Genomic DNA, 26,726 nt, shown 5'->3' with positions numbered 1-26,726 from the left:
TCATTATCGCCACTCAAAAATAAAGCTATAACCACCTCTAAATTACACTAAATGACAGGGCAGCGTTCTGAAATTAGTCACTGGCTGATGCTGTTTTTCTTTGTGTGTCATTATGGCAGTCTCAGTGGTACAGCTGCATGGGTATTGCTGTCTTCCTGAGGGTTTTTCACAGCTCATAAGTAACTGAGGTAAACAGAGATATACAGAACAAAAAATACCATTAAAAGATAATGAAGATCACAATAGATTAAATTATAGTTGATTGTTCTTCGGATGGGTATGTTAATAAATGCTGCTGAGTAATAAATAATGATTAGATGAAGGTTTAATTAAGAAGGGGTGTCACAATTCATCAAGGAGAAACTCAAGGAAAGTAGGGAACTCATTTGTCACTCAGATCAATATTCCCTCAGTCTCTTTTGTCCCCTCTATCTGCTTGAGCTTGTTGATCTCGTTGCTTTCCCCTTCAGTCAGTTATCTAATGACAGCTGTCAATCAGTCATTCACTGTGTCAAGTGACTAAGCAGATAAAGAAAACAAACAAAAACAGGACCTTCTGGAAGCCAGCTGACTCTTTTCGTTGTACTGTTGAAACTATTGTGTGAGAAAAAAACAAAAAAAACAAAAAAAACAAGCACTGTTGTGCATGTAAACGTTTGACTTTGAATATTTGCTTGAGAGACTGTTTGAAAGTGTATGCATCACTGTGTTTGTGTGAAGAGAATGGTGACATTTAATGCGGACTTGTTTCAGTCTCATCCTCATTCTCTCTGTGGAGCACTGCAGATGTGCTCTGAGAGCCAAGGAGACAGCATAGACTCTGATCCTGAACCGGACAAATCCCTCACTCTGTCCATCACACCTCCTGCTCATCAATACAGAAAGCTTTTAAGAGACACAGGTAGTTCAACCAAAATTAATAATCATCTTCATAGAACACAAAAGGAGAAATTTTGAAGACTGTGCTGGTCACACCTTTCCATGCAATTCCAATGAATGGGGACTTAAGTTTTTATTCAATGTTCGAAAACAGGACATAAAAGCACCCTAAAAGCACTTCATATGACTGCTTTATATTCCAAGTCTTCTGTGAGAAACCGACCAAAATTTAAGTTATTCACTTATAATCACCTCCGGGTAACTTTTAACTTAAGAAGTGAACAGATCAGTTTGATTTCTGCATGAAGCATTCAGATTGGTGTTCGGAACTGAATCAACCAGTGTTGTTATTGTTAACTAAAAGAAAAACTATTAAAATTATTTTCGCTATTTGAAATAAAGGTGAAATTAAATATTAAATAAAATATAAATATTAGATGAAAAACTTCGAATTAGATGAAAAAAATCAACGAAATTGAGTTGCTTTGGCAACTAATTGAAATAAGTTTAAGAGATACTAAAAATACTCAAACTAAAACTGAAATAAAAGTAATTTAAAGCTAAATAGAAATATAAAAAAAAAATATATAAATGACAAAAGAACAAAATTACTAAAACTTAAACTAATTCAAATTATTAATAAATACTATAATAGTATAAAAAGTAAGACTAAAATAACACTGGAATCAACCAACTGAAAAGATTTGACTTAAAAGAACAATTTGTTCAAGCATTGCTACTTCCCTCATGATTTTGGAGTATGACGAACGATTTTATGATTTTGCACAATACTTTTATGGTGGTTTTGCATCCTTTTTGAAGCATGAAAGATCTCGCCATCATTCATGATAATGGAAAAAAAAAACATCATTCACATTTCTCATTTTGTGCTCTAAGAGGGGAAAAAAGAAAGCCATTTGGACTTGGAACAACATGAAAGTGAGTAAAATGAGGACATTTTTGGGTTAGCACATCACGTCATTTTTGGGTGAACAACCCTTTAAATTGGACACTTTTATGCAGCTTCTCCTCAGAGGAGAGGCAACTTTGATGCCTCACGTACATGGATTACAGCAATTACAGGCGCACAGAGATTCACACACCTGTAAATCCTGGAGGGCACTGACATTTAGTGTGGAGAGCAGCAGGAGGGAGCAAAACCACGAGAGGGCGGGGCTACGTAGCTGAGCAACCACCAATGAGATGCTCAGATGCAGCATCAAAAGAGTCACGCCCCACACACCGAGAAGCCAACAAGCAGAGAGCAAGCCATACACTGCAAAGACTGCCAGTCGGAACTGTAACACAAGTGCACAAGGAAAGATGATGAAACATGCAAACATTTGATGACTTGCTGAAATTCATCTTCTCTGCATCAAAATGACCTGAGGCAGATAACAGGCTGCCAGTCTGGACACCACAGCGTGGCCAATCAGAGACCACAGAAGAAACCGCCATGCCCACTCATTCCAAAAACTCCATTCAAAATCAGTAGGGTCCTAAAAACACACACAGATGGAAAAACACAAAACACACACAGAGTTTTGTTTGTCTGTATAAAAGGAACTTGTTGATTGAGCAGGAAACAGGAAATTAGCCTTGGTGGGGTGCACCAGCCAATTGTGCCATCCTGATTAAAGTCACTAACATAATCACCATGTTCTCTCACCTTCTTGAATCCCCATATAAGGAATCCTCTCTGCAGGTGCATCTCTCTGTCCAGACTGACCTCATGCTCTGTCAATCACACACAGGAAAACACATTTCTCACACAATATTCTTGAGGAATACACGGGACTATTTTGGAACTAGAATCAGAATTCAGGTTTACTGGCCAAGTTAGCTTACACCTTGATGAATTATACCTGGCAAGGTATCTCAAACATCTAGTTCACAATAACTATAGAACACACAACGGGCCTGTCCAAATACCCACACCTGCGGACTTTGAACTTGACCACTTGTCTACTGTGGTGGATTTTTAATTAATAAAATAGTAAACTGTATATCAAACTAATATTAACTCTTAACATCTAACCTTATTTCTTTTTTAGGGCTAACTTGCTAACACTTTGAAACACAATGTACTAAAACGTTCTGTCCTGTATTTTTGAATGTTGTATGCTGTGTTGCCATACCCCTTTTACTTTGGTTGTGTGAGTGTAAAAATAACAAATATGGGAAATGAAACTAGACAGATGACTAGGTTTGAACCTTGTGATTAACAATGAAGTAATCGTTAAAACAAAGTTTGCTTTACATAATAACAGAAGGGTTTGTCTATGAAAACCAATCAAATTGTGGGGAAATTATGTAATGAAGCATGACATTTTTGCCATACCTCCTTATTCTATAAAAACTGTTGTATTTTTTTAGCTGGTGGGATTCTCAACGGAATTTGTCTGAGATCCTCCGGCCTTGCTTCTTCTTGGGAGAGATTCCCTGAGAACTGCTCGGGAACTCTTCTGGCCGTGATTAAAGCATTTAAAGGACATTTGCTGTCTGTTTGTTTGTTTATCATTGCTGCGCAGAAAGAAAGCTAGTTAGGGAAGGAAGTTAGTTAGGTAGACTATATATTAAACGTCAATTGGAGACGACCCAGGTAGACTATATAGGGAACGTCAATTGGAGACGACCCAGATAGTTAGGTTTAGGGAAAAATCTACCACACTACTTACACAACGTATTTCCTGTTTTTCGCCCGAGTGTTCAAATGGGCATGAAGACTGCAAGTGTGTGTGAATAGAACTTTTCATTACCCGATGGGACCCAAGTGTTTTACTTTGATTTTCAATACTTTGCATTTTAAAATAAACTTCTAAATGTCTGTTCAGTAGAACCTATGTAACAGACAACATAATTTAGTACTTGTGGTGCTTCTAATTAAGTGATAAAAAGCAGTTGCAAATGTTGTACAAAATACACCATCTTTACACCAATAAAATGTGCAACACTATGTTTTACTACCTGGTTTCACAGAGAGGGTTTAGGATTAAGCCAGGATTAAGTAGCTTTTATAAACATGCCTTTGAAAAAACAATGGTACTGATATATTTTGACTAAGATAGATATGTCAGTGCAAGAGGCTTTCAGTTAAGACTGTTTAAACATGCATCTTAAGCCTTGTCTGTGAAACAGGGGGCATATGCAATATCTAATTAATTTAACTTACAGTAGAATGTCTATAAAGTGGTATTCGGGATAGTGAGTTTAGTGTGTGTTAACTTAAGGGCACCGAGCGTTGTCATTTTTAAGACCTGGGACATTCTTGCACACTTCCAGTTGTGTCAGTTCCAGACACACCTTCTCAGTTTCAATGAGATTGTTCACCCAAAAATGTATATTCTCTGATTATTTACTCACTCTCATGTCATTCTAAACCTTTATGGTTTTAATTTTTTTTCTGAACATTTAGCAGAACTTTCACTATTACAATGAAAGTAAACTTGGCAGCCCTATCCACTTTCATTTCATGGATAAGAGCCTCATGGATAAATTTTGATGAAGGCTAAGATCTCTTGAATATTCCCTGCATACATGCATTAACTCTCTTCTTTCTCCCCTGCAATGCAGTGTCAGTTTGGTATTGTTTTCCCCACCCCTCCCCTCTCTCCCATCATCTCTTTATTCATCCAGTTTCTTAGAATGGACCTCTCGTCACCTCAACAGACGGTTTTCCTGCAGGGTGCAATGGCAGGCAAGGATCTATTCACACTGTCATAAACACGCACACTTTTTCCAGAAAAGAAAGTGTACATAGAAATAGAAGTGAGAGCACATTGCCATCTGGTGGTTGCACTGTGTTGAGACACAAAGACTGCAGAAAGAAGTATCATGGGCATGTTTGCTGTGATACAGATCTTAAGTGACATGATCTGGAGTTATATTTTGTATAGAAACCCACATCAGAAACGATGTGATTAATAGTGCCTAAAGTGTCTTTAAGATGAAGAAATTACACCTGGCCAAACAATGAGACACAAAATGCAATATTATATCTATCTATCTATCTATCTATCTATCTATCTATCTATCTATCTATCTATCTATCTATCTATCTATCTATCTATCTATCTATCTATCTATATCTAACATATATCAATAGCCTGTCAGTACTTAACACTGACTAATTTACTATTCACAAACTTATAAAGTGAATGTTTCCTCAAGTATTCAGAATTTTTTCAAAATTATTACTATTACTAATATGAAAACTATATGGAGCTGAACCTAAAGTCATCTAAATAGTGTCTTTTAAAATACTGTTTTCTGATGGCAAAAATACTTAGCTTTAAATGTATTATCAGATTCACTTATTGTTGTTATTTATGCAGTTTTTTGAGCATGAGGAAAGGCCCCATTTTAAAGCTTTATTTTTGCACTTTTTTGACTGGCATGTTTTGGTTGAAAGAGATAAAAATGGGTGCTGTGTGTTGCCTTTTGCTGACCTGAGATCCTGTCATCCCTCAGCACATGACAGCACAACCTTTTCAGAGCCCTTAGAGTCAGCAGTTAACCGAGGCGCGCGCGCACACACACACACACACACACACACACACACACACACACACACACACCACAGCAGCCCTTTTCAAACTGACACATCATAAGTCAGTCCATGTGTACACTGAAAATGCAGCTAAATTTTATTTGATATTCATTCTGAATAAATCCAAATAAATGATTCAGCAGGTATATAATACTCATTTAATATCAATTTAATAATGTTTTATATGTCTAACTGACAAAGTTGTGGAGTGGTGGTTGTCTAATGGTCATGCATTATGCATGCGATATACTGATTTTTCTTGGATTTTTTTAGGTTTGGGATTTGAATCTGTGTTCCCTTGTTAATTGACACTGTACAGTTGAACACCTGGGTGATCTTTGAGTTACTGAGATTCCTGAGACCCTCTCTTATAACCTGGGACGTTTGTGTTTTGTTCTGGGACAGAAAGGCAGCTCACCTTTAGAAAACATGTGCAGCTGGTAGAAAGAATAGAGATGAGAGGAGAAGGACAGAATCCAGTAGGCCGTCATCTCCCATCGAGGTAGAGACACCAGCTCCCATTTTTGTGTCATGGAAACTGAACCTACAGGTTAGGAAGATGCACTGTGATTGGTAAGTCACTAGACTAGGAGTTTTTCCCCTGTAAACATCATGCTTTTCAAATAAAGCAGCATAAGTTAATCAAATTTGATTACAAATAAGATTAAACTGTATTTAGGTGGATGTGACAAGGTGTTTCATAGACAATAATCCCGCATTGTCAAATTTACGGATTATTATATCTAAAATATGTCATTCACCAGTAATACGATTAAAAGAAATGCGTTTTATGAACTACTTTACTCCATACCAAAATTAACTCTACAAATTCCTCGATTATATATCAAGGAACCCCGAAATAAGACGAGCTTGTGGTCTGTTACAATGAAAATCCTGTTCAATAATTCAATTGGGATGTAAAGTCCATCAAGATGTATTTGCTCAAACAGTCACTCAAGACTTTAAACAGATAAAATGGTTTCTTTACACAAGCTAGCCATCTACATGATCATATCGCAAGTTTCGCAACAATTCCTGAACTATAATATTTGCATAAACGTTTCAGTTACTCACATAAACAATCAACAAACAGAAAAACTCTCGTGCCCGCTAAACGCTGCCGTGAAGCTCCGCCCTATGCTTCCGAGATTTGTCACGTCCCCGGATCCTGATTGGCTATTCTAACTACTACGTAATATCTGAGTCGGCGGCTTTCCTTTAACCCCATAGGTGCCTTAATTCGTTTTGTTTGGGCCACACAGAAGAGACAGAGAGAAGACATTGTTCATTCAAAATGTTCTGATCCAGGAGTGGTACATGTTCCAGGTCTTTATTTTATATATCTTTAAAGAAATGGCCATCTATCCATCCATCTGTCTGTAGGCAAAGCGAGAAGAGGCTATCTATGTCTAAATTGCCCCTCTGTGAATATTTCACTAGGGGGCAGCCAGCCTTTGGGGTAGTTAGGTAGGCAAGAACGTTCAGAGGCTCGTGAATCATGCGAAACAAACGTCATAATAAATATAACAGTTTATGTGACATAAAGACGGTATGTGATAATATGCGGCTGCTTTTGAAACTATAATTTAACAGAATCTGAAAACAAAACATGTTTAAGCATGTTTAATCATTCGTTTCGTGTTGTTGTGTAGTGTGAGTGCATGACGACCGTACAATCAATTATTATGTAACATTCAAAACTCCCAGTCAAAAGAAATAGCAGTGTTGTAATCGATTGTAAAAGGCACAGCACAGCTCTTTGTCAACAAGGTTCCTCCTCCTCCCTCTCTTTCTTCGGAGGATCAGTCACGGTCACGGGCTGTGGAAACTTGAGCAAACTTCACTCCAGCACAGACCGTGCGGGAAAATGGCTGGACGTGTGAGCACAAGCTTGCTGACTTCTTTGGTCAGGGAAAACATTGTCTTTAGAAACAAGAAATGTTTGCGCAAAAGTGTTGTGTTCATCTCACGGTGTCATGCGAGGTCTCAGTCCAGCAGCAGCAGCAGGAGCATTAGCGCGGCTCAACCGGACCTCAGCTCGCATCTCGCTGGAAAGACCTACGCAGACCTATATGAACTGTCAGTCAAAGATCCAGAAACTTTCTGGGGATCCATCGCCAAGGAAAGGCTGGCATGGACCAAACCTTTCTATCAAGTGACGGACTGTGATCTGTCTAGCGGGAAAATCAACTGGTTTCTTGGAGGGCAATTGAATGTCTCGGGTGAGTCGCACCTTTTCTTTACTCTTAGGTTACTCCACTTCCCAGTACGCATGAAACAACATTTCTTTCTATCTGAACAAAACGTTATGAGTGTATTTTCTCTTAACTGAGATGATAATTGTTTACATTTTCCCTTGCTTTGTATTTGCACAAAGCACAACTTTCTTGTCAACAGTAAGCGCAGTAGTAATTTCCTCTTACAATGATTGGCAGTGAATTGTTTGGATGTGCACGTGGCAAAGGATCCAGACAGAGTGGCCTTGATTTGGGAGAAAGATGAGCCTGGCACAGAGGAAAGGATCACATACAGGTACATTTGCTCCTGAGAAATTCACATGTGGCCTTATCACAGCTTATTTTATTTTAGTTCATTTTTCATCTAATATCTATATTTATTTCAGCTTTATTTCAAGAATTGAAAACACTGCAAGTTATTGAGAACACTGCAAGTTACTATTCCAGTGGAATTGAGAACAAATTACACATTTTTGCTATTGAATTATGTTCACATAAGAGTAGGACTGTATGTAGTATGCTCATTTCCCCTAGTTTTTCCTTTTGATTAAAGTTATTTTAAAAACACTAATGATTTAATTAATAAGACAGTTAAATGTAATCTATCTTTATCAAATATCAAAAAGAATATCCGTTGTTCATACTGTTATTTATAATGTTAGAGATAGAAAGGGTTAACGTGGTATTAGTGCACACTACTGAAGGGGGGGGGGGGGGGGATTCCTTCACATGCACTTTCTGGGGTTGAACAAAGGCTGGTTTTGAGGTTCCTCTGATGGAATGTGAGTTCCCCCGCTCTCTAGTGCCTGAAGATTGAATTTTCCTGGCTGTGTTTCAGATCACTGCTGTTAACAGTAGGCTAAATATTTACAGGATCTACTGTCCTCACTGTTACCAAAACACGATGGTCAGCAGGCCAGCTTGCTCTTAACTAGCCTGCTCACTGAACCTTGAAAATTAACCATTTCTCATCTTTTATGACGGAGATGTGAAGATTATTTTTCCCCAGTATCTCTTGTTCTAGGTCAGATGGGAAACATTTCAGGGTGTTTTGTGAAGCAGCAGTCAGATTGCACAATCAGTCATGTGTGTAAAGGATTTTACAGTTAGCACAGCGCATGTACGCGTCACTTTCCTGCTTCTGTGGGTAAACAGGAAGTTAGAAGACATTGATTCACATTAGTATGAAAGTGATAGTGTTTTGATTCTGATCTCACAACCATATGGAGGAGATAAAAAAAAACTTGAGGCCTGACATATGTACAGTGCAGGCTGTACTGTAGGGTTCTCTGCTTAGACACACACGTGTCTGTTTCTCATTTATGATCCGTTGAATGAAGATTAACTGTTTCCTCGTAATGATATGTTCAGCAGGCCAACAAAAGCTTGCCGGTACTTTATTATAGTATAAATAAATACATCATTAAACTACACCCCATAAATGGCAGTTTGATATCAGATGTGCATAATGACCATGATGTGACTACTATGTTCAGTCTACTTCGGTTCAGCACTTGAACCACTTGAAATTGAACCATCACAGATTACTTTCCCAGCCGCATTATTTCCTTTTACTCAACAGTATGTTTATATCTTTAAAACATTCAAATCTCAGGGAGCTTCTGGAGATGACCTGTCGTCTTGCCAATACGTTGAAAAGTCATGGAGTCCAGAGGGGAGAGCGGGTGGCCATCTACATGCCTGTGTCTCCCATGGCAGTGGCAGCGATGTTGGCCTGTGCCCGTATCGGTGCCATACACACTGTGGTGTTTGCAGGGTTCAGCTCAGAGGCTCTGGCTGGCAGAATTCAGGATGGTGAGTAAAATAATGTGGGCTTTTTTCCAGCTGTAAAATCATTTTTGCTAGAGTGATACTACAAATTGATGCAAAAAAATAAATGTTTTTAAACTAACAGCTTTTTTCATGTTATTTCAACCTGAGGTTAATTATACCGCTTACCATCTCATGTGTCACTATTAAATATGATCTGGCAAGAACAAATTCTTGTATATTTGGATTATTTTTTTGTGAAATTGAGTTTGAAACTATCTAAACACAGATATTGGAGAGGAGCACTGAGAAAATTATGTGCCATCCTTGGTGGGATTGGTCAGTAAAGTTCTAGAATGGGGCTTAAAGGGGTGGTTGTTATGATTTATCTTTCTAACTTTAGTTAGTGTGTAATGTTACTGTTTGAGCATAAACAACATCTGAAAAGTTACAACGCTCAAAGTTCAATGCAAAGGGAGACATTTTCTTTTAAAGAAATTGCTTTTTAAGGACTACAACAAACGACTGGTAGGGACTACAAGACATTCCTCCTGGGTTAGTGACATCACTAACCCTAAAATTTACATAAACCCCACCCCCGGAACGCTATTTATAGATTATCATGACAGAATATGCTAATCAATGACTAGAAGATAACTACACATAAGCTACATAAATTCATCAACTAACCATTCAAAAATGTCCTGTTGCATTCTATATGTTGCCACTTCTTCTTGAGTCTCTCCATCATTGTCTGACTCCAGTTTGAACATAAAAGGCTAATATTTTTTAATTTTCTGTGCATGTCTGTGTGAGGTAATAGCACACAAGCTGTTGAAGCTCCACCCTCTGTGCGGAAGCTGCAGCTCATTTGCATTTAAAGGGACAGACACAAATACGGTGCGTTTTTGCTCACCCTCAAAAAGTGGCAATTTTAACATGCATGAAAATATCTGTGGGGTATTTTGAAGCGATTTCTGAGAAACTGTCAGGGTTCTGTCACTTCGGTCTAGTTTATTCTTTGTTTTGTGACAAGGCCCTGACTGTCCTGAAACTGTATTTTCTTGTCTTTGTCTGAGTGTGCGGTTTCGAGCCGTGCGCTCTTGTCTGTGTGCCTTGTTTCATATTCGGATTCTGGCACTCATGTCTAGTTTGGCTTCGGTTCTGTTGGGATTCGGACATTCATGCTCTGTATGTTTTTCTTCTATTGTGTTGAGCGCAGAGGATGAGCATTCGCTCATTCTTCGTGCGCTCCGTCTTGTTCTGTGAGCGTGCGGTTTCAAGTTCGCTTGGGTCTTAGGCTCTTCTGTCCGGGTGTTGTATGCTGTGCAGCACGCAGCTTGTGTTTTTGTTTAATTTTTTATGAAATAAAAAGCCATTTTCTGCATCGAGTCCTCGCTTCATCCCATCACCCTAACCCTGACAGAAATGCTGTAAAAAGTGGATCAGACTGAGCACCACCGCACATTTGTAGCAATCAGCAGCAGTAGCTATGTTTCACTGAAGAACCAAGATATGCTTTTGTTGTCATTTTAGCTATAGTAAAACAGGACAGTTTTGAGTGTCATTGTTGTCTATAGCTGGCGTGCTGCTGGCAACTAACATGCTAATTTTGTGTATGCTAATTTTATGTCCTTGTCGTTCATTCGTCATCTTCGCTTTATTTTTCAAGAAGCATTATTTTGCTTCGCTTCAGCTATGAAAAAGAGACGTCCACTTTTGCAAGGCATGTTTGTGCATTTTGGGGACGGAGCAATGAAGGGAGAGGTGTGTTTGTTTGGATTGATTTAAAATATCAACAGTTTTTAACAATGTTCTCAGAAACTGCTTACTGCACCTATAAAGGAAGCATGAAATGGCATTTACAACCTTTTTTATGAGGATTTGTAATGACAAAATGTATGAATTGTTAAATGTTAAATTATTAGTGAAAAAGTGGTTTCTACAGAAATACACAGGTATCTTTAGAAATAGTTTGCACTACCATTCAAAAGTTTGGGGTCAATAAGATTTTTTTTTTTCTTATGAATTTCTGAAGGACCATGTGAAACTATTGGCTACTGAAAAAATCAGCTTTTCCATCACAGGAATAAATTATATTTTAAATTAATTTAAATAGAAAATAATTATTTTAAATTGTATTCAATTATTTTAAATTATTTTTTGCCAATTTTTGAACAATTGAATGCAACATTGGTGAGCACAAGAGACTTCTTTCAAAAACAATATTTACAATAAAAATAAAATAAAGAAAAGACAAGAAAAAAAGAAAAAAAATCTTATCGACTCTAAACTTTTGAATGGCTTTTGAAATGATTTTTTTCTCTTACATACACTAATGAATTGTGCACGTTTAAAATATAAACAGTCAATTTTAGTTTCTTGTTGACTATTGGAATTGATTGAAACTTTAAAGTCCTTTCCTAGTTACTCAATTCCAGTAAAAGTCCTGCATGCTTTTCAGGGAATACTGAGCTTGACTGAAAAGTCAGGTGTGTTTCCATGTTATGAATGTTTTATACATACTACATTTGAGCATTGTAAACCCTACGTAGAGCATCTTGGGATGTGTGTGTGTACGTGATGTTCTGGACAGAGATAAGTTTCAGAGGGCGTTTGTTTTCAGACCTGCCTGTCTTTATCTTATTTATTAAAACAGACACTGAGCAGATGTTTCTTTCTGATCTTATTTGATGTAATATGAACAAATAAAGTCCAACGACAGCGGTTGCAGTTGAGAGAGGTTTCTTAAAATTTTGCAAACTTATCAATTGCTTTCTTATAAATGACATTAAATTAATTATGTTTACACATACAGTGTCATCATATCTAAATTTAGCTCCCAGTTAGTGGTAACAAGCACATCAGCTCAGTGGCTGTATCAGCAACTGTACACTGTCAGTGTATGCCTGTTCTAGTGTCTGTTTCATTTTATCTTTCTCTCCAATACACACAGCCCAGTGCAAGTTCGTCATCACATGCAACCAAGGCGTTAGGGGCGGCCGTCACTTCGATCTGAAGTCCACGGTGGACAAAGCAGTGAAGAGCTGTCCGTCTGTCCGGCATGTGTTTGTGGCCAAGAGAACTAACAATACCTTGCCAATGGGCAAACTAGACGTTCCATTAGATGAGGTAAATCACACAACAATGACCTCCTGCAGTATACAGAGATTAGGAAGCCAAACTAGAAACATTTAGTCAATCTTTTCTGAATTGTTGCATTTTTCTCTGCCAGAGCTCAACAATAAGGCCAGTAGAATACCTTATAATTTCCAGCTATTGTTGCAATGTAATGTAATAAAGAAAACTTAACAAAAAAAGAAGATACATTTATGTGTGGGAAAATATATTATGATAAATACTATTTTTTTAAAACAACAATACGCACATGACCATAAATATTAAATATTAATAAAATCTAATCAACAAATTACACACTCAAAGCCAGAAATTTAAAAAGATAAATATAAAATGATCTTGGCTCGACCAGGCAAGAAAAATGATTCTTTATTTGTTTTGAGCTCTATCTGTTTTTTTCCAATGTGCCAGACAAAATGTGCTGTTGAAAGATAATTTGTTCAGCCATAAAAGATAAAAGTAACATGACTGCAACAAAGGAGAAGTTGTTTAGCTTAAGCAGAATTTTAAAAGGGTTTACATCAAAACATGCATACATGTTTCCAATTATTTTATACCTCTGCAGTGTGTAGGTCACTTTCTGCTAGGTTTACAGTTAGTAAGATTTCATTTAGAAGGTACAAGGCTTTTCAAAGCTTTCAGTTTGTGAAGTGGGGAAGGAATGTGTCCATAACTTGTACCCAATTAAGACAGAAGACTAGGAGTATAATTCTGTTTCCACTTCATTTGAGTAATCTTGTTTTGTCTTGCCAGAATTGTCTATGTCTGCCTGTCTCTATGGTGATGTTCACCCACTCTGTTCAAGGGCACACATTGTCCTTGTCTAGAATTGGTTGGCACATGCTCTGCCATTTTGGCAGTTTTTTGGAAATACTGAATTAGACATGATAGATTAGTCTGTAAACTCTCCACATGCAGTTAAATGGGCTTTAGAGTTATGTTTTAAGATATCATGTTTTGGGTGCAGGGTCAATATCTCATTTAATCTCATTATTGGCAGGAAACGCATTCGCCTTCAACATTAATGGTGGTAAAACAAGCGGAAAATCCATTTAGATTGTACAAAGATTATAATTTTATTATACAACAGATAAAAGCCAATAACAACAAAGCACATAACTGAAAGTTGACACATTTATGCCTGCGTGAAAAATGCATAATAGATGTCCAGGTGATTATTAAAATTTAGCTTGCATTTGAGTGATTATTAATTCAATTCTGAAAAACACCATAGACACTTCCTTAAGCTCTGCAGTCACAGCTGCTTGTGAAGGTGTGGAAAGTTGTTCTTCCTACTGTTTGTAATTTCCATATCAAAGATGTGCTATTTTCACTGCAGCACCCCTCGATGATGAACTTCACACCGCATCCTCCCCCATTGAGCTTGTATTTACACGATTAACATGTTATGATTTTAGTTTAAATGAAATATTAAAACAGCACAAAATTAGTTTCTTAATAAAGCAATCAATTACTAATTAATACTTGATAATTAATGTCATAGGCTCTAAAATTGGTCTAAAATCAAAGCCATGTGTCTCAAGTTGTGTTCCAAATTTGATGTTGATATCACAACAATTTAGGTTCCTATGTGGTTTTGTTTAGGCGCTATACCAAAAATAGCAACTCAGTTTGATGTGTTCAAAAAAATTATACATTTCTGTCAGAATATCACTTCTATCATAAAAAATTCACCAAATATGAAACCTTGAGTCTTAGACCTTTCCAGTGATACATATTTTGCATTTAATCATAAAATAGTGCAATAAATTTTAAGAATATTAAACATGGAACCACCCACTATATACATTAGTCAACATTTGAAGTGGATCAAAACCTTTCATCAAAATTAAACATGAATTTTGAACAATACCCATTCTTGTCTTTGATTTTTTTGATCCACTTCAAGTGTTGACTACTGTATATATATATACACCATACTTGATTGTTTCATATGAACTATTTTTATAATACACACAATAATACAAGAATTTAAAATGGTCTAATGAGTGTACTTTTTCTGTCTGTGTCAGGTGATGGCGAGACAGTCTTCAGTGTGTGCTCCAGAGCCCATGGACAGCGAGGAGATGCTGTTCATGCTGTATACCTCAGGCAGTACGGGTAAACCCAAGGGCATCGTGCACACACAGGCTGGTTACCTGCTCTACGCTTCCCTCACACATCAGGTATGTCACTGTGTTTCTCTGATCACACTAATGCTGTCACACTGGGTGAAGATCACAACACTGAGCAAAGTTTGAAATGGAAGGGTTTCTTTAAAGTGCAAAAATACATATGGATATATGTACTGCATGTGTATGTGTGTGTGTACACAGTATACACACACCCAGACTGGTAATCCAAAACATTATGACCAGTCACAGATGAAGCCAATATCACTGATCATATTAAGGTCTGAGTATATTTGATGGTAAGCAAACAATCAGTTCTCATAATCAACGTGTTGGATGCAAGAGAAATGAGTCGGAATAAAGATCTGAGCGATTTTGACAAGAGCCAAATTGTTATGGCAAGGCAACTGGGTCAGAGTAAACAGTTTGTGGGTTCCTCCCGGTCAGCAGTGTTATTGGGCGCCCAAGGCTCATCGATGCATGAGGGCAGCGAAGGCTATTCTCTCTCGCCTAAGCCAACAGAAGGTCTACTGTGGCACAAGTCAAACAAAATTATTTAGTGATGGTTATGAGAGAAATGTGTCTCAGCACACAGAGCATCACACTCTGCTGTGAATGGGGCTGCGTAGCTACAGACCAATCAGAGTGCCTGTGAGGACCCCTGTCCACCATTGAAAGCGCCTACAATAGGAACGCAAATGTCGGAACTGGACCTCGGAGCAGTGAAAGAAGGTTGTCTGGTCCAATGAGTCTTGTTTTCTTTTACATCACGTGGATGTCCATGTACGTTTGCACCGTTTACCTGGTGAAGTGATGGCACCAGGATGCACTGTCCCGGTGAGGAAGTGTGATGCTCTGGGCAATATTCTTCTGGGAAATCCTGGGTCCGGCCATCACGTGGAACAAATTTGACACGTGACACCTACCTAAACATTGTTGCCGACCAGGTACACCAAATGCATCCTGCCATACTACACACATTGTTCAAAAAAGGTTTGAGGAACATTATGAAGAGTTCAAGGTGATGCTCTGGCCTCCAAATTCCCCAGATCTCAATCCAGCTGAGCATCTGTGGGATGTGCAGGACCCCAACAAGCTCAATCCATTGCGGCTCCACCTCGCAACCCACAGGACTTGCAGGACCTGCTGCAAATGTCCTGGTGCCAGATACCACAGGACACCTTCAAGGGTCTTGTGGAGTCCATGCCTTTGTGAGTCAGTGTTGTTTTGGCCGAACATGGAAGACCAACAGCATATTAGGCAGGTGGTCATAATGTTTTGGCTCTTTGTCGTATATCTATCTGAACAGAATAATGATGGTGGTAACGTGGTAAATATTCCACGATATTTATAATAATGCTACTCAAGCTGTTATTTTTTTATTAAACCTACAGTGTCTTTAACCAAATGTAATATTTTGTAGTATAATAATAAAATACAATTACATTTTTTTTCCTTGCCCTGCATTGTAGTTTGTGTGTACAACCTGACAACCTACATGAAATGTTTTATATTACATTTACATACCACATTTATAGCACATTAACAATAACATGCACAATGAATATACATTCAGCAATCAATTTTCTGATTTAGAGGGTGTCATTTTTGTCCATTTGTGTAACTGAATACCTGTCTGTGGTTACAGTATGTGTTTGACTACACACCTGGAGATGTGTTTGGCTGTGTTGCTGACATCGGTTGGATTACGGGTCATAGTTATGTGGTGTATGGACCCCTGTGTAACGGAGCCACTTCTGTTCTGTTTGAGAGTACACCCGTGTACCCCAATCCAGGTGAAATATCAGGAGAAATGACATGTACTTATGAGCAATGGTTTGCAGTATGTATAATGCACATGCACTCTTATCTATCCTTATCTTATCTATTTCTTTTTTAGTTTTAATTTCAGTTTTAGTTTTACTGTGGTTTATAGGCATGATAAAAAAAATGTGCATTCGTATTGCCAAAGCATTTGCAGACAATAAGTAAAGTTAAATTTTCAAAACATTTAAAATGCATCTCTACAAAGATAATTAAACAATATGTGAAGTGTTTGGGAGACACAACTATTCATTCCTTAAGTTTATAATTGTGTAAGTTGTGTTCCTGTTCTCGTCCATTCTGAATGAGGTGGTGACCCCTCTAGATCATGTCAGATAGGGTTACTGTCCCTCCCAGCCCTTCAGAATGAAGTTTTTTTTTCTTTTGTTCAGGTGACACATTAACCTGTATAATGTGCCTTATCTGCCTTTATGAGTGTATTTTAATGGAAATGAGTCTTCATGAGTGGTCGTAAAGCAGTGCTCTTTACAATGTGACCTCCGCAGGAAACTTTTCCATTTATGTTTTCCTGCTTTTCGAAATCCTCTGTTTCTGTGCTGGTATCCATTAGACAATGTGCTTGTGTAATATTGGGTTTTAATTAGTCATAATTACTGTTGATGTTCATTTTTTTTGTAATCTCATAACTTATGTTTTTTGTTGAAGTGCTATGCGGTTGTAAATCAAACACTTCATTATCTTTGTCTTGACTGTGTTTTGTGACTGTTTTAGGTCGTTACTGGGAGACAGTTCAGAGGTTAAGAATAAACCAGTTTTATGGAGCTCCTACTGCCATCAGATTACTCCTGAAATATGAGGATAACTGGGTGAAGAAATATGACAGGTCATCATTGAAGACACTTGCATCTGGTGAGTCTTCAAAAGTTTAATGGCAAAAAATAAATAAATAATATATATATATATATATATATATATATATATATATATATATATATATATATATATATATGGAGTTATATATTTTTTTGTTGTAGTACACTACCATTCAAAAGTTTGCAAGTTCTGCAAGGATGCATTAAATTGATCAAAAGATATAGTAAAAAAATCTATTTTAAATAAATCCTGTTCTTTTGTAAGAAAAGTTTCTTGAGCAGCAAATCAACATATTAGACTGATTTTTGAAGGATCATGTGACACAGAAGAGAGAGCATTAGAGACCATTAGATCATGTGACACAGCCTTGGTGAGCATTAGAGACTTACCGACTACAAACTTTTAAAGGGCAGGGTGTATTAAACACCCATTTTGTATAGAATTGCTTACTATGATATTTGTCTCCTTAGTTCCACACAGCCAACAAAATCTAAATTGACCTGCGTTGTAAAAAAATTTGCATTTCAATGTGAATTGTATTGTTAATTATCACACTCAAAAAAATTATCTTTCAAATTCCAATAAACTGTTTTTTAATTATATAGTTAGAAAATGTACGATTTTTTACTCAGTGTAAATACATCTTAAATGTTTCACTGCCGTTTAGTTACAGCAGTGTGAAAGTCAGTGTGTTATTTATCATTTAACACTTTTTATTACGACTTAACATAATAAACTTGAGGTGGATTGCTCCTGTTGTAAGAGGGAAAAGTGCATTGCAATGGCACAATGGGGATGGGGAACTCATCAGCTCTCCAGTTCAAAGGTCACCATGTTCAGGGTTTGAACTGAAGAAGAACAATATCTGGGCCGGTGTTTCAAGCACAGATATTGTACTTCCACCAAGGGAGAACATTCAGACACAGTTAAAGTTTAGCCTGCTTACTCTAGATTATTTTTAATGAGTCTAGTCACACAGCTTTTGAGTACAACACTGGAAAATCTGACTTTGCGGCAAACATCAAGGACACTAGATTGTGTGCACAGCCGGTCTGGGTTTTGTTGGCCCCTTTAGTACCCGTCAGTTCCACTTGAAAAGATAGGGCTAAGATTTCCTTGAAATGCAAAGTCATTCCATTATAGCAACTTAGAGAGCATGTTTTTAAGTGCAGTGTTTATGGTCGATGAATTTGTCTATATAAATGACAATGTGAATGTGTGATCTGTTGGCAGTTGGAGAGCCCATTAATCACGAGGCGTGGGAATGGTTCCATAATGTGGTCGGGGATGGACGATGCCCTCTGGTGGACACATGGTGGCAGACAGGTAAAAGGAAATCGCTGCATCTGTTCTCGTCGGTATAACATACCCTTGATTTTCAGTCTGGCAGCACTGGTCAGATGATTTACCATGCGTGACGTTATTCAGAAATAAATATCGTTCACCCCTCAGTTTCTCTCTCTCTCTCTCTCTCTCTCTCTCTCTCTCTCTCTCTCTCTCTCTCTCTCTCTCTCTCTCTCTCTCTCTCTCTCTCTCTCTCTCTCTCTCTCTCTCTCTCTCTCTCTCTCTCTCTCTCTCTTTTCAGAAACTGGCGGTGTGTGTATCGCCCCACTCCCAGCTGAACCGGGAGCAGAGATCCGGCCTGCCATGGCTATGAGACCCTTTTTTGGCATCCAGCCAGCACTGCTTGGGGAGAAGGTGATTTATACTTGTTTATTTGTTTCCTGACTCACGGCTTGTTCACTTGTTGTTTAGGAACATAGGGTGCATTTATAGCAGTTTCTGTTCCTCAATTACACAATACTAGTAGAAAAATGCCCAACTCTAAGTAAAAAAAATATATATGTAAAAATGAAATTGTAATTCACAACAAAAAAAGTAATATGACTGATATGAAGTGGCATTGTGAGATTATTGTGAAATAAAAAAAACATAATTGTGAAATATAAAGCCTCAATTGTAAGATTTAGTCATAATCTGAAAAAAGTAAAAAAATAAAAGTCATAATTGCTAGATATAAAGTCCCAATAGTAAGATATATTCATAATCTGAAATAAAAAACAAGTTCTTATTAGCACTTTACTTCCTGGTAAGCTCAATGATTTTTCTGTGTTTTCTATAGTAGTTTGTTCTACACTTGTTCTAGATACAGTAAGCAGACTGTCCTATTCAGGGTCCTAAACAAGGGTAATATTTGTCTTTTGCTCTGCCTGGATCCAATGCACTTAGCTTCTCTTGCTGTGTTTTTTAAAGAAAGCTTTGTATTGAATTACAGACCTTGATGGACGTCAAGGCACTCTTTTGTTACACTCTGGGGAGAGAGACAGAGATTTTTACCCCCTCCCATGAAGATCAACTGAGAGACATCTAAATGCACGTGTTTTTAGCCGTGTGGAATAATCACCAACCTTTTGGTTCTTCAACAGGGGCAGATAATAACAGGAAATGATGTCAATGGAGCTCTGTGCATCAGCCAGCCATGGCCTGGAATGGCCAGAACCATATTTGGAGACCACCAGAGATTCGTCGATGCATATTTCAAACCGTACCAAGGTGAGCCAGACCTCTGGGGCTCGTGAAGCTCGAAAAGTTTTGAAAAGGAAAAGGTTTTGATACTTGTTGAATTATGTTCTTTCTGACTTTGTCTTTAAAGTGAGGGTCCTGGCTGGGAAAATCTTTTTGAATTTTCAAATGTGCTTTCTGTTGTTGTGAATTGCACTCACAATAACTCCATTTAAGTTTTCACTTCATAAAAAGTTTGAAATCAAAGTCGACAGATAGTGATCAGAGGTATAAGTTGATCTTAAGGTGTTAACTGATGCCATGCCCATAGGTCAGTATTTTACGGGTGATGGGGCGCACCGCACCAAAGACGGTTACTACCAGATCACAGGACGAATGGATGACGTCATCAACATCAGTGGGCATCGGCTGGGCACCGCCGAGATAGAAGATGCACTGGTGAGACCCGAAGTTCATTATTCGTAATTACAGAAATTAATTATATGCAGGTTTTTGCTTTGTTTTTTAAATATGAGTACAATGTAAAAACATGTATGTACACAATAAGTGCATTGTATCAAGTGATTACTTTAAATGTTAGTACATGGTAGTTAAGGACACGTAATATAAAGTGGGACCTATATTATTATGATGATTTAAAATGTTCTATAGAGAGTCTTTTACAGAGCTGAAGCAAATGTACACTGCTGTTCATAAGTTTGGAGTCAGAAAGATTTTTTTTTTAAATAAATGAATACTTTTATTCAGCAATGATGCACTGAATTGGTCAAAGGTGACAATAAAGACATTTATAATGCTGCAAAAGATTTATATTTCAAATAAATGCTGTTCTTTTGAACTTTCTATTCATCAACGAGTCCTGAAAAACATGTATCACTGTTTCCATACAAATATTAAGCAGCACAAATGTTTTCAATGTCGATAATACAAATATAAGAATTGTTTCTTGAGCACCAAATTAGCATATTAAAATTATATTTGAAGGATCATGTGACACTGAAGACTGGAATAATGGTTCATGAAAATGCTTTTTGCCAATGTTTGCCATCACAGGAATAAATTACATTTTAAAATATATTCAAATAGAAAACTGTTCTTTTAATATAATATTTTGCAATATTACTGTTTTTGATTAAATAAATGCAGCATTGGTGAGAATTTGGTGCTTTCAAAAACATTTTAAAACTTCTATTCCAAACTTTTGAACGGAAGAGCATGATGAAAGTTTTTTGTGTATCTCTGGCATCAGGATGAACATCCAGACGTTCCTGAAACTGCAGTGATCGGAATTCCTCATGAGATCAAAGGAGAAGGTAAGGCCTCCGACGATCTCACCCTTTTTCATTCATGAGCCATCTGGAACGCATGCACCCGCCCAAGCAAGCAGAGACCTTTTGATCCACAATTCATTGTGTGCATTACAACAAAAATAATAAAGACACAATTAAAGGAACCATATGTAAGAAATGTATTTCAATTAATCATAAAATGGCCCTGATATGTCACTAGACATTAAGAAATCATGTTCATCATTTCAAATACTTATATCACTGACAACAGTAGTCTGGCCAGGATATTGTCATTTAAAAGTGAAGTTGCAGCCCTCAAATGATGTTGATGTTGTCATGTTGTGTTTTGGCCTGATGCCCCACCCTCCACCGATCTACCAATCACAAAGCCAGTAGTGTTTCGGCATCCAGGTTGCCAGCTCTGCTCTAGTTACCACAGCTGCAGCTACAAACCTGTCGGATAAAAAATGTCTAACGTTACGAAACCTAAAAGACCTCGATATGAATCCGAAATACGTTGTGACAAAGTCCGAAATAAAACAAGGATTTGTATAGGGATGTCCCGCGTGACGTCACGCCATTTGGAGCAGCCATTTTGACGGTATAGAAAATCCTAAACCGCTGGTTATAATACAGGTCGTCGTGAAATATTCACCAGAGAATGTCTAATATGGCTCTGTATTCACCTATTTTTCTATCATGCCCGAGCGATGCTGTGATACCGATAGCCTGCTAAGCTTGTGTATGCTTTTAATGAAGCTCCGGTGTAGCGTGATGGGAAGTGAATAAGGTAACTTAGCTGTAAATGTCACCGAACTCAATGTCAGGAAGTTTTTCTGCACATTTAATGTCTGTAAAAAGAACTTGTGGTGCTTCATAAGGATCTATGATTACTAATTCCTTTATCTTCCTCTTGTATATTTCTTTTTGTGATGACATATGACGTGAAGAGTTAGCTGACGGCCGCTGTGCTAATAATAGATAATGGTCAGTGTTCGTCGCTGAAGTGCGTGAGAACAAATGAATAACATCAGTGTGAACCACGAACATTTATTTATTTTAATAAAAAAATTAAATTTTAATCATTCTGTGTCATTTTCAATGTCAATCTTTTCATTATTTACATGTTTATGCCCAAAATGCTATAATATTCAAAGTAGTTGACTGTCATTCTCCTCTATCCTGTGTACATTAACGTTATTGATTAAATAGCCTAACGTTAGCCTATTTAACATCGTTACTAGGCACAATCGCGAGCATTCATTCAACTATTTTAAAAGACTGGAATAAACACCAGCACACACAAGCAATCTTTATAGTCAATTTAATTAAAAAATGTAAACCCAACAGGTAAGAAATGTCAGAAAGAGAAGAAAAAAAAAAAACTGTTAATGGGAAGACGAGCATATGACTGCTGCAGCTTAGTGGATAAATATATTTAGCCTATTTATTATTCAGAATGCACAGTTGGAAAGAAAATATATTTATAGGAACATTACAGCAGGCTCAAGATAATTAATACAGTGACCATTATATACTATTATATTATTTTAATCAATTCGCAGTCATAAAACATGTGATAATCCGCATTCTCATGTATGTAGGTGCGCTGAAGTATTCCGTCAAAATGGCTGACACGCGGCTAGAGGTCACGTGACTGGTAGCAGCCTAGTTCCTGCAGCCTAGCTGGCAACCTCGACTCAGGGGGGAGGGGGAGGGGATACACCGCTCTACAGTAATTTGAAAGTGATTGCAGTACCAGTTTCGGCCACAATATTACATATGGTTCCTTTAACTGTCACAAAATATTCAGTTTTTAAAGCAAACGTAATGGGATTTTACCTTGCCTGTTTACATTTCTCTCACTTTATCATCCTGTCTTTCTCTTTCACCAGTTCCATTTGCATTTATAGTTTTAAAAGAATCTGCTACTGGGAACCAGCAGGCTGTTGTGGGAGAGCTGAGGCTCCTAGTGGCTACTAAAATAGCTAAATATGCCGTCCCTGATCACTTCCTGGTAAAATCAGTAACATCTTTTTTTTTTAAACTTGTTTTACAGTATTAATTGTTTGATCTATATTTATGTATTATGTTTATGCAAGAACATTTATATCAGGAGTATTTACAAAGAGCGATTATGACTGATCATAGAATCAACCAAAATGTGGTGTCTAAACCATCACTGTCTGTACAGATGGTTTTGAGATTTATTTGTTTTGTCAGCTGTGAAAGCATCTCTGCTCTCTTCTTTTAAGGTTGTGAAGCGTCTTCCTAAAACACGCTCTGGAAAAATCATGAGGAGAATCTTGCGAAAGGTCGCCATGCAGGACACTAGCAACCTGGGGGACGTCTCCACGCTGGACGACCCCTCTGTCCTTTCAGAGATCGTTGAGGCACAAAAACACTACAAAAATCAAGCAACCAAGAAGTAGAAAAAGACTGTTGAGATGTTGCCACGTTTAATTTGAGGAACTATGAATATGATACTGTGATGACAGTTAATGCACGTGTAAATGTGAGAGTAGCAACAATGTTGGCAATTTCATGTGTGGTGAAACATGCACCTGAATCCTTGAGGTTTGTACAACTTGGACAAACATCTTTTTAAACATGAACCGTTTTGCACAGTGTCCTTCCTGTAGGCAGAGACTGGATGAGATTTTCTGTGGAACATCAGTATTTTGTTCATGAGAGATGATTTTATTTTTTAAGGTGCTCGATCAGTTTGTCTTCAGGTAAATCTCACCTCTCTCATATTCTCCTTGTTTTCTTTGAAGCCTCTTTGGAGTTTTATGCCTTAATTTCCTAATGTTTATGACAAAATAAACATGACATAACTGATTAATTTTCAATCAATACTAAAATGACAATGATATACATGCTTCACATATTGTATGTGGAAGAATGTTTCTATTTTATTCTTAGGATTTTCTGAAAATAAAAAAATCTTTATTTTGAACATTAAAAATGTTTAAATATATTATATGGCGTCTGTTTTTTCTTAATTTCTAATATAAAGCACTAATATTTGCAATCAAAATTATTCAACCCCCCAGAGACTATAATAATTTACAAATGTAGGCTTTTCTAAAGATACAGATTTATTTAAAAATTGCATCTAGCAGTTTAATGGCACATTAAAAGTAATAATGTCAATATATAATGTAATGCTTTTGAGTAATACAGCTATGTCTTAATTATTCAACCCCTATTCAGTGCTACTGTCACTTGTATGGTATGGTACAAAATTGCATCAAAACAATTAAGCCTTTGGAAACCTTATAACAAAACTGAATTAGTTTGTGCTGTTACACACACACACACACGTTGGGACATCTTACCGAATGCATCTCTTGACCAAGAAGAACATAAAAGCCTACTTGATTATGCTAAAATTAAGTTGGTTAGACCTGTGGAGTTCTGGAAGAATGTTTTATGGAATAACGTGACCAAACTGGAACTTTTGACTCATTGATCAGCGGTGTGTCTGGTGCAAAAAAGGCAAAGCTTCCGAGCAGAAGAACACTATCTCCATGGTCAAACATGGAGGTGCTCCAGTCTCGTTATGGAGGTGCTTTGGTGTTGCAGGAAGTGGAACTCTTGACTGTATGAAGGACATCATGAATTATTTGTAGTATCAAGCCTTTTTTGCTCATCAAGATGTTGATGAGACTGAAGCTTGATGATCAGTGGACTTTCCTGCAGGACAACCATCCCAAAGTATAGGCTATATCTGAATATACTGAAGCTTGATTCAGGGATCAGTCATAGAATGTTCCTGAGAGGCCTGTACAGTCTTCAGATTTAAATCTTATTGAAAATATTTGGTGGAATTTGAAGAAAGCAGTGGTAATGTGAAAAAAAAAAAGTCAAAATCAGTGATCTTGATGCATTTTCAAGCGAGGAATGGGCCAAGATTGCTGAGACACTTCTGCACAGAAGCTTCTAAGCACTTACAGTACAGGCAGCATTTATTGGAGGTTATAAAGAATAAAAGATTCTGGACAAATGTTAACTTTTGGGGTTGACTTTTGAAAAGAATAATCTTTTCAATTATTTTTTATTTTAATTTTTTTCATTTTTCATCAACTTTACGTTCTCAGAATCACTCAAATGTGTAGCCTATTAATAAACTTTCTATAATAGTTTATTGATGGCTTTGTTGAACTGTTTTCATAAAAATTTGCTCTCGGCAGCAAAATGTCTTGCATGTAATTTCGAATGATTTTGACTTTCCACACAATCGATCATGCAATAGTCAATAAACACACACAGGTCAAGAACGGTAGCTTAACATTAGCGCCATCTCCCGGTGAGATAGGGAATGTCGGATGTCTCGTGGCAAATAAATGCAAGTGATTCAAATTATAGTACATAAATAAATCATTGTAGGCTACATTAGTTTTGCAGAAAATATAAAGTTAAGTTTGTTTGTTTGTCCTATGTTCTGTAAAATATGAGTGCAAATAATGAAATCTAACAAGTCACAAACAACAGGTGTCAAAACAAACACCATGGAGTTTGTGAAAGAGAGAAGACAACATACAGGTGGCAGAATGTGAACCATTTGTGAACAAAATTTACTAGATTTTAAGAGGTGAAATTATTTGTTTATTTCAGTTTTCCCCTCTGAAAGATGATTTATGTCAAAAACTCTATTTAAAAAAAAGGAAGCATAGAATAACATGCTGTATTCCATAGCGTCTCATTATTTTAAGGGCTGTGGAAGTTGTCTGGTTACTACAATACAAGAAACTCCCAATGATCTAAAAGCTCTGTGAGCAAAGGCAGAAATTATAATACAAGTTGAAAACAATACAAAAATTCTACAACATAGAAATATATTCTATTCTACTAAAAATTCTATTAACATAGACCAATTTGTTAACAGAGTATATTCTGCGAAAGACACATTAGAGAGGATATAGATTATTTTTTAAAACATCCCTGTTCATCTTTTTTTTGGTATGAGATATCACAATTTCAAAGTGTGAAAATGAATTGCAACCTAGTCTTAAATATGTCATCCGTTTTACTTCATTCAAATGAATATGACTTTCCAAAAAAAAAAAGATATATATGTATGTATGTATGTATGTATGTATGTATGTATATGTACAGTATATGTATATATATATTATGTCTTTTGTCATTAGGAAAATTGTATATTCATCAGAATAAATTGAGTAATTCAAACCCCAAACTCTTATTTTCAAACCGCCTTTAAAGTTTATTTAGATTCCAATAATTCCAAAGATCTGTTTCTCTTAATTTAACGTGTTTGTGATGCCCTTTAATGTCAAGTTCAACGTTATGCTTTATTTAATTATTGCTATTTCAATTTCTACTCGCAAATTGTGAAATTTGACATTTTTCAAAATCTTGCTGAATTTAGTAATTTTGAAAGTTCAAAAAAAAAAAATAAATAAAAATAAATAAAAAGACCTGTCGACCTCACCACGAAGCCCCGCTTTCCACTGTTTCCAGTCACCGTTGTCCTCCAATTAGAACGCTCCTTCTTTTTAACTTCATCCAACCGGAACTACGTTTG

The 26,726-nt window shown here is 36.9% G+C and overlaps 2 protein-coding genes across 4 annotated transcripts in view; one reads left to right on the top strand and one right to left on the bottom strand.

Moving 5' to 3' along the window:
* hhat (hedgehog acyltransferase) overlaps positions 1-6,620 on the bottom strand; it is a 39,180-nt gene extending 32,560 nt beyond the window's left edge. For all 3 annotated transcript variants that reach the window (XM_081394002.1, XM_081394001.1, XM_081394003.1), the window contains exons 1-5: positions 6,503-6,620; positions 5,847-5,972; positions 2,549-2,616; positions 2,265-2,378; positions 1,983-2,177 (exon numbers count right to left, since the gene is read on the bottom strand). In XM_081394002.1, the coding sequence (XP_081250128.1) occupies positions 1,983-2,177; positions 2,265-2,378; positions 2,549-2,616; positions 5,847-5,961 (492 nt within the window). In that variant the 5' untranslated portion in view covers positions 5,962-5,972; positions 6,503-6,620. The remainder of the gene's footprint in view (positions 1-1,982; positions 2,178-2,264; positions 2,379-2,548; positions 2,617-5,846; positions 5,973-6,502) is intronic.
* Positions 6,621-6,681: 61 nt separating this feature from the next.
* On the top strand, positions 6,682-24,157 carry acss1 (acyl-CoA synthetase short chain family member 1). Its single transcript, XM_081393999.1, has 14 exons — positions 6,682-7,650; positions 7,864-7,960; positions 9,281-9,480; positions 12,392-12,567; positions 14,607-14,759; positions 16,354-16,501; positions 17,262-17,399; positions 18,597-18,689; positions 18,949-19,061; positions 19,790-19,916; positions 20,197-20,324; positions 21,136-21,199; positions 23,071-23,192; positions 23,431-24,157. Exons 1-14 carry the CDS (start codon positions 7,296-7,298, stop codon positions 23,605-23,607), a joined length of 2,091 nt encoding a protein of 696 aa, XP_081250125.1. The 5' UTR covers positions 6,682-7,295; the 3' UTR covers positions 23,608-24,157.
* Positions 24,158-26,726: the final 2,569 nt, after the last annotated feature.

Source organism: Scardinius erythrophthalmus (assembly GCF_964197995.2).
Source record: "Scardinius erythrophthalmus genome assembly, chromosome: 19".
In the NCBI taxonomy this organism is placed as follows: domain Eukaryota; kingdom Metazoa; phylum Chordata; class Actinopteri; order Cypriniformes; family Leuciscidae; genus Scardinius; species Scardinius erythrophthalmus.
Note: the sequence above shows the minus strand (reverse complement) of the source record. Positions and strands in the feature narration are given on the sequence as shown.

What these genes read in the sequence shown, in the direction of transcription:
- acss1 (XM_081393999.1), top strand. Translation starts at nt 7,296, where the DNA reads ATGGCTGGACGTGTGAGCACAAGCTTGCTGACTTCTTTGGTCAGGGAA. An exon ending in ATATTTCAAACCGTACCAAG is followed by an intron (nt 19,917 to 20,196) that starts GTGAGCCAGACC and finishes CCATGCCCATAG; the next exon opens with GTCAGTATTTTACGGGTGAT. An exon ending in CCGAGATAGAAGATGCACTG is followed by an intron (nt 20,325 to 21,135) that starts GTGAGACCCGAA and finishes CTCTGGCATCAG; the next exon opens with GATGAACATCCAGACGTTCC.